General features: G+C 38.4%; 1 protein-coding gene across 3 annotated transcripts; it reads right to left on the bottom strand.

Annotated features, from left to right (window-relative positions):
* Nucleotides 1–1,463: 1,463 nt before the first annotated feature.
* lypla2 (lysophospholipase 2) lies at nucleotides 1,464–12,938 on the bottom strand. Of its 3 annotated transcripts, none has more exons than XM_032579933.1 (10): nucleotides 12,881–12,938; nucleotides 8,846–8,985; nucleotides 7,782–7,813; nucleotides 6,690–6,755; nucleotides 6,573–6,620; nucleotides 6,333–6,403; nucleotides 5,302–5,375; nucleotides 5,107–5,208; nucleotides 4,845–5,015; nucleotides 1,464–3,986 (listed from the first exon to the last, which is right to left on the bottom strand). In XM_032579933.1, the coding sequence occupies exons 2-10, from the start codon at nucleotides 8,921–8,923 to the stop codon at nucleotides 3,936–3,938; spliced, it is 693 nt and encodes a 230-aa protein (XP_032435824.1). In that variant the 5' UTR covers nucleotides 8,924–8,985; nucleotides 12,881–12,938; the 3' UTR covers nucleotides 1,464–3,935. The 3 variants fall into 3 exon arrangements, with proteins under 3 accessions (XP_032435824.1, XP_032435825.1, XP_032435823.1); XM_032579934.1 differs by having other exon boundaries at nucleotides 8,846–8,938; nucleotides 12,881–12,934; XM_032579932.1 differs by lacking the exons at nucleotides 1,464–3,986; nucleotides 12,881–12,938 and having other exon boundaries at nucleotides 4,743–5,015; nucleotides 8,846–8,956.
* Between the last annotated feature and the right edge of the window lie 303 nt (nucleotides 12,939–13,241).

Here is a 13,241-nt window from a genome sequence, read left to right as displayed (position 1 = left end):
ATTTTCAAGAGTCTACTTTCTTCACATTTGTTCCGGTTGAATTTAAATTATTTTATCTAAAACTAAAGTGTCAAATACCAGCCTTCAGTTGCTGCGTTGCAGATACTGTTATAGTTATTAGTCATTATTATTATTCGGGGTAATTTTAATGTGTAGAAAATAGCTGCATCTCTGCTTTTCTTGTACATTTGTTTTGATAATAAAAGGAGAAAAGACTTTTTCGTGCATTTATTCAATTAATATTTTTCTAACATTTTGAAAGTTCAGTCTTTTTAATCATATGAAATGTAAATAACACTTCTTGTAGTAATTTATTAAAACAAAATATTTGCTTTTGCTTACATCTATATGTAAACAAAAGCATTTATATGTTATATTTATCTGCAATGCAAGTAACATTGCAGATATCTGTGTTTATTTCCCATTCCAGAGGAGAAAATTGTACCTTTTATAATTTTTTGTTGGAAAATATATTTTACAGAATATCAATACTATAGAATAGATCATTTGTATTACACTATGTCTTTTGAGTTGTTGGGGCACTATTGTCATTTTCATTTCAGTTTGAAGCCTTAACATCTTTTAAAATCACTTTATGTAAAAAATGGCTCAACTAACACCACAACTCCAACTGAGTACATTGTTGAGTGGGTAAAAAATAAAATTAAATTGCTTCACCATTTTGGCCCTTCTGACTGAACTGATTGAGTATTGGTAAATATGTAGTGATATGCTTTTTGATAACTTCATTTTTAATTTACCTGTGTTAATGTGACTGTAAAGCATACATTTCCTCCATGTACAACAATAAAATCACATCTTATCTTAAAATGGCTGAGTTTTACAACAGTATATCTTCATTGTTTATGTTTTTCTGCTAAAGCATCAGAAGAAAACACAAAAGACCTGAAAGGTATCATTTTGAAAATATATATTTTGTTACCATTTGTCTTAGACGTTGAGTGTCTGTAATATACAAAAGTGTTAAATATATATGGATACGATAAATGATGCAGTCTGTTAAACTGCATCATGTAACACTGTAACTCAAGGCCAAGTAGGCAAAAAGACGCCACCTGTTGGAGGCGCTGTCGTATTGCATTGGCAAACCATTTTAGGGATGCACCGATATGAAAATAATGGGCAGATATTGATAACCGGTAAATCGAAATAAAGCCTTATTCTGGTTGTCCTTCCTAGCTTCCAGCTCCACATCCAACAGATTCAAAGATTTCCTCCAGTATAGATACTGGAATCTAGTATTTCCTCCAGTATATTTGCTGGAATGGATGTATTCATTCCAGGAAATGGGCCAAAATACAACCTGGAACTATCAGCTTAATTAAAGGCAGACTGTTTGAGGAAGAGTGGAAACGTTTTCATTACTTACTTTTCTTCTGTGTTTTTTTTTGTTGTTGAATAAACTCTTTTAAATCAAACAAAAACTCAGACATTCTCTGTTATTTCAAATTTTTTTGGATCGTTTATTCCGCAGAAAACTGTTTAGGGAACAAAATGAGCGGAGAGACCATCAGCCTCACCTCAACACGTCTTCTTAATGCTCATCATCATCATCAGACAAAAAGAGGATGAGATGACGATGAAAAAGATACACAACATTAACAAAACAATCAAAGGGGGAGAAAGAAAAGACATTAAAAAATAACAGGAACAGATTCCAAAAAAACGGCTGGGATCAAAGACTGAGACGGAAATATGGAAACACTGAAGGACACAAGAAACATTCATTGACTTGTGAACAATCAAAACTGACGTCTTTGAGATCAGAAGACGTCATCCAACCAGAAAAGGCTGAAACCTAAACTGTTCCTCTAAACAGAAATGAATGAGCTTCAGGCCAATTCTAAAAACCTTAACTGGAGTTTAACTTGAGATCTTTAATCTGTCGCTCTGTTAGCAGGTTACAGCAGGAGGAAAAATGAGAATTTCTGGATTTTCTCTGGGATTAAAAGGTCTGGAACTCTGGAACTCCTTGGCATCATGGATGGATATGAAGAGGGAGGATAAAATCTGCTCCAACATAACTGGGAATGATGGGAGGCGCAGTGAAACGACTGGTGATGTGCAGTCTGTGCGGGTCTCATGTTCCTGTGATTTTTGGAAAAATCAAAGTCTGACACAGAATCAACACAAAGGTTTTACAGCTCTGAAAGAAACAGGCTGGCAGGAACAGTCATTCATTTGCTTTATTTCACTTGGATTACGTTTTACACAAGTCACTTAATTTTCTCACATTTAAAAATAGGAAAAGCATCAGTTCCTGGGATTCTGTGTGTGCGTGTTTCCATAAACAGACCCGGACAGGCTGCAGAATGTGGAATGGATGCAATGGTGGAAAACCAGCTCTCCCAGTAACCGAGTCGGACACAGAAGAGTTTCGTTATAAAAGGCCTTTTCAGACATGATTAACGGGAACAATGCAGACGAGAATATTCACGCCTGGCTAGCCGCTAAGCTAACAGGTCAGAGGTCAAATGATACACAAACAGATTAAGCCACACAAATACGTTAACATTCTGATTCTTTCAAACCTGTAAACAAACCACTTCCAAATAATCTATTTAAACTATGACTTATGCTTTTGTTTTGTAGAGAAGTATTTTAAAAAATGATAGATATTAAAGGTCAGAAGAAGATTACTCAAATTTGGTTTTGTTTTGATCGTATCGCCCATTTGGGTCAGCTGACTGTTGTTACACAGGACAGATAGTGACCACTGATCAAACCTCTGGTATATGGTCTTTATTAGTCAGTTAATCACATTTTCCTGCAGTTATCTATGACCAGAAAGAAAAAATCTAAATAATCTGTTGGGTGGGTCAAACAGAGAGTTCTGTTTGGTGCCAAAAACAAGAATTAATATGTTTTTTTATCTATTATTTTCTGGTATTTTTCATTTATTTTATTTTATTCATTACTATTTTTTGTTATTTCTCAAAAGGAAGCCAAGATCTCACATTTACTGATTTGTGATGCCCAGAGGGATCCCACCAAGAATCCTTTTAACAAACCTGCAGCGTTTCTTGCTATTAAAATCAAAATAAATTAACAAGGAGTTTAAGTTTTTCTTTCCAAGCTGCTGTTTCTGATCAAACTCAAAGGAGACAGTCAGGGTCATAAGCTTGCTGCTTACTGTTGCTCTGCCACAACGTTGCAGGTATTCAAATTGGACAAATTTAGGTTCTACGAACGAATACTGCAGATTTGATGTAGTAATGTGACCAACATTGCTGCATATTTCATACCCGAAATGGTTTTCATCAGATTTTGATCCAATTTTACATCCTTCAAATAAAAATATGCTTTTTTTAATGCAAACAGCTTTAGTCGTTTATAAAGGCTGTCAGAATGTCTGACCAAGATGTCTGAAAAGAGTTAAAACAGATTCTACGTCCTTTCTTTTCCTATAAAACCTGCAGCTAATGTGCTAAAGGTGGAGAAGCAATAGCTGTTTGTAAACATCCGACCAGTCTGACAGCGCCCCCAGCAGGTCGGATGATGCGACTCAGACTCATCGCTGGTTTTCCAGTAACTCGAAAGGAAGTGTGGCAGTGAGGCGATGACTGATACAAGCTGATACAAGAAAACAAGATGAGGTAAAAAAAAAAAAAAAAGGAAAAGAAGAGAGGCAACAGATGGAGGATTTAAATTAAAAAAGGGGGAATGTGCAGCGACAGTTTCTCCCTCCGAACGCCGAGACTCGACAAGTTGGACTGTATGAAGAGCGCTGTTCAGCTCTGCGGATTAAATTGCCTGTTAAATGTGTGTGTGTGTGTGTGTGTGTGTGTGTGTGTGTGTGTGTGTGTGTGTGTGTGTGAGGGGGTCGGGGTTCTCATGGCTGTTTCCTGCAGGAGAGCAGATCAGGGGTCAGAGGTCAGTGTCTCGGAGGGCGTCACAGTTGGAATGAGGTGAGGTCAAATCCGGGGCAAATACTTCTCAATAAATTCCCTTACAGCCAACATTTCCTAAAAGAGATCAGAACAGATTAATAATCAATTAATAAATAATAATCTCACAGAAGTAAAAGCTTCTAATGTTCGTTTCCATCCGATCATCACCAGCAGGAACGACAGACTCTTTTTGTTCTCCGCTTTTCCAGGGTGGAACCATCACAAAACAAACGTCTACAAAGATTTATAAGAACAAGAACTGAGAGCTCAAGTTTAATTCAAATTCAATAATATTTTACTAACATACGGCTTTATGATTCATAATCACACCAAAGAGTCATTAAAAAGCCAACATTAAAGTGACCTTCCTGATGATGACGACCGGATTAAAGATCCACCGATCTGATATCAATATCTGTATCGGCCCGATATTGAAGAAAATTCTAGATCAGGTATCAGTGACAATGAGTTTGATCCATAAGGGAAGATCTATTCAGTCTATTTCTATGCTTTCTGCCCTGAGCCAAGTATTGCTTTATTATTTATTTTACATTTAGAATTCCTGATTGAACTTTCTGAACCATGTGAGAAAAAGTTTGTTATTTTCTCCAATCTATTGTTTTTGTCAACTTATTATTTATTTTACATAGACTATTTTCTCCTAATTTAACTGACTGAACAAATTAAAGTTGTTTTTCCATGTTTGATCAAGCTTGTGAAGCCTTTGGTGTATTTCAATGTGCTGTACTACTGCACAGTTATCAAATTAATTTGTAATTCAGTACATTTATGTTTGTGTTTAAAATAAACACAAACAGGTGTTCTTCTGTATCGGATCAGCTGATATTAAATCTTAGATATCGGTATCGGAGGTGAAAAGGGTAAAAAAAGTAAATCGGTGCGTCCCCAGACTGCAATAAGATGCAGACGTACCTCAGGACAGGAGGAGTGCTGAACGCCTGGGTAGGTTTTAAAGGTGACCATCTGAGGGTTAACTATGTATTTGAGCTTCTCTGCCGTCAAGGCGCCGAACTGTGCGGGCACCATCATGTCCATCTCTCCATGGCACTGCAGGATTGGGATGTTCTTGTTGCCGCTCGACGCCTGCGGGAACAGAAGACACACAGTGGTTCTACCTGAGCAACAGAACCAGCGCAGAACGTGACGGGGCGGCTCCAGCCGAGCCACGACCTACCGAAGGGAAACTCTTGTGAAGAGGGAGCCAGCAGCTGAGGGCCACCACGCCGGCCAGCTGGTGCTGGCAGGTCAGAGCGGTGTATAAGGACAAAGCGCCACCCTGAGGTGGGGAGGAGAAACGACAGCAAAACGTTTACTAGGACCTGGTCTGGTTTAAGAACAAACACAGAATCAACGTGAGCCGCTATCTGACCTGAGAGAATCCACCGATGATTATACGGTGAGGAGGAATCCCGTTTCTGGCCTCGTGTTCGATTATGGCCTTAACTGGAGACAGAAACAAAACCATTTAGTGACGGAAGAAATGAACGAGTCAAATTTGAACTAGTCAAAATAATACCAGAATTAAGTTGTAATAATACAAGAAAAAAATCATATGAGAATAAAACTGTACAAGAATAAAGTCATAATATTACCTGAAGAAAGTCATAATAATATAAGTTGTACAAGAATAAAATAATAATAACATGAAAATAAAGTCATAATATTACAAGGCAAAAAGATATACTAGCATAAAAACATGATAATAGTCATAAGGCCTCCAAGCTAACGAGTTCAGAGCAGAGCAGCCCTCTGCCACCACTCCCCCACTGAGCTCCTTCAGACTAGCTAGCAGCAATTAGCAAACACCTGGTGGAACTGCTGAGCTCATGATAGGAGCTACTTCTCAGTGAGAAATCAGAGAAGCCATGTTGGTATGACTTCCTGAGGCAGAGTTTTTAGAGAGACAGTGGCCCAGTTTCAATAAGTTAAATCAGGAAGTCAAATTTCTTTTAAGTCATATTTGACATATACATATATAAAAAGTGAAGGTAACATAGTTTCTTAATTATGGTATGAAAAGGCACTATGTGAAACGAAATACTCAATCTTTAAATCAATAAACAAGGTTTCTGACCCATTTCTAAAACACCATCTGTCATTTACTACTGTAAGGAAAGCTGCTCATTTCAACAAGTTCTGCACAACAAACTATCAATTACACCAGCTTAGACTCTGATAATTCAGCCCATCACTTCATTATTATTATTATTATGGTTATGATTGCTGCAGTGTTGTGGTGAAATAATCTTCTTTCCACTGCTGCCAGTTCCCCTGATTAAATTGCTGCAGTCGACCAATCAGATGCGTGGCAGAAAGCGCCACTTTGCGAGCTATTTCAGGCTGGCTTCAGAGGTGAATGTGGCCGTTTTGTTTCAAATGGCACGCTGCGTTCAAACTCACTGTTTTCTGCAGCCTTTTTGATTCCGGCTTCGTCCTCCGGAGCGTCGGGGCTCAGGCCCATGAGGTCGAACCTGCGCACACAAAACCGGAGTCAAGAAAAAAAAAAAACACACAACAAGGGATCAATACTCACAATCGCACTATTATCAAAGGCAACATGGGAGCCTATTGTGGTTTCCAGGGAAACAAAGGCAGCCAGTTTTGAGCTGAGAGGCGGTGGCGTTCATCAGAGCTACTCACCACGCAGGCATCAGGGACCTCATGTTGAGAGTGACGGGGATTTTAGGCCTGCGGGGCAAAAAGGCGTCAGGGGGGGCAGAACAGCAGTTCAGGTGAGATAAACGGCAGCAGACTTACGCGTGAGGGCAGATAAACTTGACGTGAGGCAGCCGGATCCCCGTCAGAGAGTCGGCCCACCCGTGCCTGATGGAAAACAGGAAGCAGATAAAAAAATAAATCCAACAACAAACAAACCTGGCTCATAAAAAAAGAAAAAGGATTTTTACAGTTTTGTAAATTTGTACAGAGGTCTGACTGAGGAAAACACTGAATACATTTTAGATAAATCGACTCAAAGCCACAGTCAGGAGATGAAAATAATTCTCACAGATAATTAGATAATATTTAATTAATGTTTCTTTTTTATTGTCATGTTTTTAATTTCTTTGCTATATGATTTTTCATATGTTGCCAATATCATGTTTTATTGTTTTACATTATTACAATTCCACTTCTTAATAGCTTTTAGAAAGTTTTTAATAAAACTCATTAAGGACAAGTGCTGCAAATTATATAATAAGTACCATGATGCAGGCAAGGGACGGCTGTGTGTTTGTCTCCATCAAATAAACCAATAAATAAAATAAATTTGCTTTTCTTCCTATTCATAAATTCCAGCTAATTTTAATTAAAAAAAAGAAGCATTAAAGAGTCACAAAAAAACTAATTGGATATTTTGCCATTTTTGGTTAAAGACCTTGTTTTTCTTACTGCAATTACTTAAAACATGCTCTAAATATGGTGTACAAGATCACAATACGTAATTATATTAATACAGAAAATAGGAAAAAACTGATTGCAATTTTCGGACCGACTTGCTGACTCTAATTTTGGCCGATACTGATTTTTTCTGAAAAGTCGATAATTATTGCAACAAAGTTGCAAAGCTTCAACAGTGGGGAGGTGGGCTGTTGTTAACGGAGCATTGTTAACTTTAATGAAGCAGATATGACCTAGTGAGAAAGTCTGTCTTTAAATTATTAAATCAATCAGCAAAAATTAAAGAGATATATTCAAATACAAAAACATTTTATTTTTTTATTTGTAACCGAGTTACTTCAAGGTGCTGCCACCCTGAGTGGTTTCGCAGCCTTTCTATGCCTGAAGGGACTTAAAATGGTCAGGCTGAAAGGAAATTCATTAGAGGATAAAAACATGTGAGGTGCTCACCCTGTGTCTCCTAATCCATGAAGGAAGATCACCTGCAGCACAGACAGAAAAACATCCTGAATCCCAAACTGTAACCCTTTAAGCTTCCTAGCAGATAAAATCAGCAACATTGGATTGGACATCGCCTACTAGCTGCAGGTATTACTATGCAATGAATCATGTTCATCAATATCGCCATATTTATAACAATCATGAATCACGAGTAGTCCAGTTTTTTCCGCATATTAAACTTATAGTAATTATGCCACAACAAAGGGAAAATAACATTAAAAATAGGTCAAACCCATTCAGAATCATTCCTTTTCTGTCTCGCTCTGCGTCGGCTTTACGCTACACCTAGACCCGTTGCCCTGGCAACTGCATGACAACAGCACCGCCAGCCAACCGGGCAGAGGTAACGTTCAAATGCAACAGGAACACCAACGCCTAAAAACACACAAATATTTCCCCCCCACAAAAAAATGGACATAAACCCCCCAAAACTGAACATCCAGTCCGTTACACTGTTATGTTTTCAAGCTTGGTGTTTATGTTGCGATTATTGATGAGTGTTTGAATGAACATGAGCGGTGGTTACTTAGCTAGTTTAAACACCTGATCTACTTTCTATCTGTCAGAAGGGAGTAGATGTGTGGGTCGCCTAACCGAAACACACAGAGCATGTTTATGTTCCGGTTGTCAAAGTTAAGCTAGCATGACTGACCTACTTTCCACTTTCTCCACATTTTTAATTAAAACTTTTTACTGACCAGTGAAATGCGACACTCTTGGCTCTTGTTATCCCACTGTTGTAGTGTTGACAATTAATAGTAAAACATGGCGTCACTTTTTCACATTATTTGCGTGATTATATGATTTTCTCGCCGTCAGATAGTCTCGATTTATAGCAAGGCGCATGCGTGGCGAACGACAGTCACGTGATGTCAAATTCAGTAATAACAATGGAGAAAATATGTCAATATTTGATTTATCGGAGCTTCTAGCTGCTCCTTGGTGTCTGTACTTGCCAGTCCAGCAGAAAAGTGCTGAGTCAAGCAGAGTCAGGAACATATTGGTCGACTCACCGCCGCGGTCTCCTTCTGTGTCCCGGACACCGTCACAGCCTCGGCTAGCAGCGGCACTGACATGTTGTTGCCACACATACACTGTAGGGGGTGCTGTAATCAGGAGACAACACAACGATCAGCAGCCTGCGGGTAAAACACTGGAGATACGTGATACATCAGGAATCGTCATGATATATCGGCATTAGCATCGATCGCTATTTGACGTTTTCTAATAAGTGAAACTGGGCCAATATTAATAATCAATGTTTATTTCCATCTTGTTGCCCTTTGTGTCTCTAGAGGGGATTGGTCATAAGACTTTTAAAGATTGTTATACATGTAATTTAAGGCTTGCATCATGAGGGAAACAACTAACCTCTTAGATCTTCACAGAAAAGCTTTATTAATATAAAAGTTCAAATTACAGGAATGCATTTCTTATTTAGATTGAATTTATTTAAGAGGGGCTGTAAAAGGGGCTGAATATATAAAAAAGTTTTACTTAATACATTATAATTTGATTTATGTTTATTTTGCATTTGAAATGTGACAAAACAAGAAGGTTTCAGCAGTTAGGAAGTGCTTGGAAGTCTGAGCGATCAGGATGTTTTACGGTAAAAGCTCTAGGACGATGTGAGGACAAAAAGGAAGGAAAACAGGAAGGTCGGATGGCGCGCTGCCTCATCAGTAAACAGACGACGAGGAGACGAAGGAATGTCCCAAACGCCAAGCTTAATGTTCAACCTTTCGCTGTTGAAATTCCATGGCTGCTCTGAAGCAGAACTGGAAACATGTGACTGGATAAATGAGTAATAGATGAGCAATACAAAGAGAAAGAATGAGGAAGTGTTGGGACATAAAAATCAAGTGGCTTAGATTCTCAGTTAGCTTCAAATCACTTGATCTGGGGATAAAATGTTTTTAATTCTCAATATTTAATTCAGGGTGAATAGAGAGAACGCTTCAAGCACCTTTAGTTGACAAGAACAACATCCATCTACTTGAATCTTTTCAGCCGCAGAAAAAATACTAAACACAAAGAAAATATTACACATATAATCCTTTAATCACCCGTCGGCTTACTCTCTGTCAAACAAACGCAATCTTTTCTTTACTACATCAGCGCCCTAAAAAAAACTATTCAACAGGTCTGGCGCAATAATCGGTTAGAATGAGCTCAATAAAATCCATTTATAATTTTTCTCTTTAAAAAAAACTGGATGATAAAATCTTCAGTCTGGTGTTTTGGTCTGAACTAACCTTTTTTTAAGGACAACTTTGTTTACAGAGACTTCATAATTTATTTGATTTGTTTTCTATTTATTTTGGATATTTAAAATGTCTTCCAGTTCTAGTTAAATATTTGTTAGTTTTTGTTTAAGGTTTATTTATCTTTGAGAATAAGTTTTTGCATTTCGAAGCCATTTCCATTATATTTCTCAAAACAACATCATTTATCGCAATAACTTCTGGGACAATTTACTAAAAATTGTTATTGCGACAGGCCTAATTATTACAGTATATTGATCTAAATCCAGTTTTAAATATATGTTTTAACACTTAACTTTTGTGTGGACCTACATACTTTATGCTACTGTTGCATCTAAATTTCCCCATTGTGAGAAAATAAACAATATTTCAAACTTAAAGTACTTAATATTAAATCAACCTGTTTTTTATATTTGAGATTATTAGAAAGGCATCACATTTAAGCTTCGGTGAACAAATCCAGTCTGATTTAAACAGCAGAAAGTTCGGCTCGGCAGAGTTCTGGTCCGAGACTCAGACTGAATAAAAACAAATAGAATTGAGTGAAGAATGAAATGGCTGTGAAAGACTGAGGCGCGAGCCGCGCTGGTCAGCAGATTCATGGCGTCTGTCGTCGCTGTGTGGGATTTCTCTAAGAAACATCGGATCGCTCTGAGCTTCTGGAGGAGGAAGGTGGGTAAAAATAGCCTCAGCATCTGCTGGGATTCAGACTCTCAAACCGACCGGATCTGATGGACTTTCTGTTTGCTCCGCAAAGTGCTTCATGTTTCATCTGACATGTTTTTACCATCTTCTCGCTGGAGGAGGATCCGTTTTAAAATATTATCTATATTTCATAAGAATCCCAGAGATAACTACAAATAATACGTGGATCGATTCGTAAACTAGACAGATGCTTTTCATGTTTTCATCTGAGTGTCAACGGCGTTTCTACGCAATTTCTCCTTCCAAAATTCCAGATTTTTCCAGACTCATATTATTCAGACTTTCATATTCATCATTTTAAAATCTAAATTACTAAACTTCACTATAAATTTACTGCAGAAATTTCTACAAGAACCAAGTTTTAAATAATAATTAAGTATTTGGCAAAAAGCAAAAACTGGAAGGGAGGAAGGAAATAAGCAAAGAATACAAAAAACAAAGTAAGGAAAGGAGACGAGGAAAGGAGACGGAAAAACAAATGAGACAAGAGGGCAGAAAGAAAGAACTAGAGAAAGAAGGAAAAAGCAAAAAATGAAAAGAGTGAAAGGAGCAAAAGACAGATGGAAAGAGTGAAAGAAAAAACAAGAGAAAGAAAGAGCAACAGGAAGAAAGAGTGAAAGAGCAAAAGAAAGGGTGAAAGAAAGAAAATAATTAATGGAAGAAAATGGATATTCATAATATTTAGGTAATGGAACAGTATTAAAGTTTGAAAACCCAAATAATTTCATTCAGACTGAACAATAACACTGAGTGAAACTATAGCATCGTGCAGAACAACCAGATAAAAACAGACTGTTGTGTTTATTTCTGGGTTAACAGGAGAGAAAGAAGCCTTCAGTCAGCCGCTTATCGACCAGAGACCATTTCCAACACTTACCAGGAAATCTGTGCAACTCTGAGTGAGGAAGAGGAGAGAGTCGCACTAAAGCTAGTAGTGAAGTAGTAGGTTATTTAAGTAAAAGTGCAAAAATATGAAAAGTATTCATCTAAATCAGGGGTCTCAAACTCCAGTCCTCGAGGGCCGCAGACCTGCAGTTTTTAGATGAGCCACAGGTACAAAACACTGGAATGAAATGACTTAATTACTTCCTCCTGGTGTAGATCAGTTCTCCAGAGCCTTAATGACCTAATTATTCTGTTCAGGTGCTGCAGCAGAGGCTCATCTAAAAGTTGCAGGACTGCGGCCCTGAGGACTGGAGTTTGAGACCCCTGATCTAAATGGAGGATAAATTAGCCAAATTAAGAAGAAAACGAGTCTGGAGAACTGAATCTAAAACACATCAACAGGAAATGATGTAGAATTAGGCAGAAGATACTCCATTATTGTTTTTACTTTATCTCTAAATGTGTTAATTATTCTCACTGATCTGATTTAATCCAATAAACGCAGCAGAGATCAGAAAACCACGAGGTCTCTCCTTCCTGCGTGACTTCAATTACACTGAACAGAAAAACACAGCAGAGGTGCTGCAGTCCAACGCTGATCCCAGATCAGCAGCAGGATCATCGATATGCGGCACATAGCGGCAGGTTTCCGCCATCCCGGGTCCGGGGGCCCCTGCGGCTCCTCCAGCAGCTGCCGGGGCCCCTGGCCTCACCATTAGCGAGTTAAAGGTGATTTTCATCTGATTTGAATGAGTTAGCATCGAAGGAGGAAACGGCTGTCGCTGGGGCGCAGAAACAATGAATGGCCGCAGTTCGGCTTTAATTCTCGTTGGAGGTGGAACTCAAAGCCCCAACCGCCCCAAAAATCCACTCGAAGCGACTCCCAGCCCCACTGCGGGCTTTAATCCCGCTTTATCTGCCGCACACACACACTGCTAAACCGGGTTAGCCAGAGGAAGATCCGCTACACACAAACACACACAATATCGAGTGTATTGTCCTCTGCCGGTGGCTTCTTCCATCCCCCCTCCGTCCCCAGAACCGGAACCATATTTAATTTTTGACCTCTTTTTTGACCAGCAGCACAGAATACCCCTTAAACAATGAAATATCTCGTAAGGTTCGTTTCGAACCAGAATAAAGCGTTTAAAAACACAGAATTAGCCCTTAGCCCGCTCAGATTCACACACTCACCGCTTGCTGTCCCAGTTCACGACGGAACTTCCGGTACTCTGCGCACTGTAAGAGGAGGCGGGGCCGGAAAGTGACGTCACACACAAACCACAGCCCACCTTTACGTTTTAGGGTTTTAAAAAAAAAAAGTTTTAGGGTTTTAATGCTTTATTTTTTAAAAAAAAACAACTAAATATCGATTTTTAAAAATATAAACTAAATAACTAGAAACGATCCAGTAGAAACGGTCCGGTTCCGTGTATATCCTGGTCATTTGTCTTTCTAAAAGACCAATAAAGAAAAACTAACAATATATATATATTTTTCTTAGTTCATTTTGTTTTAACCACAAAACCAGTAAAATAAATAAATAACCAGAATA

Source organism: Xiphophorus hellerii, chromosome 13 (genome assembly GCF_003331165.1).
Source record: "Xiphophorus hellerii strain 12219 chromosome 13, Xiphophorus_hellerii-4.1, whole genome shotgun sequence".
Classification (NCBI taxonomy): Eukaryota; Metazoa; Chordata; class Actinopteri; order Cyprinodontiformes; family Poeciliidae; genus Xiphophorus; species Xiphophorus hellerii.
The sequence above is the reverse complement of the archived record's forward strand: the minus strand, read 5'-3'. Positions and strand labels throughout refer to the sequence as shown.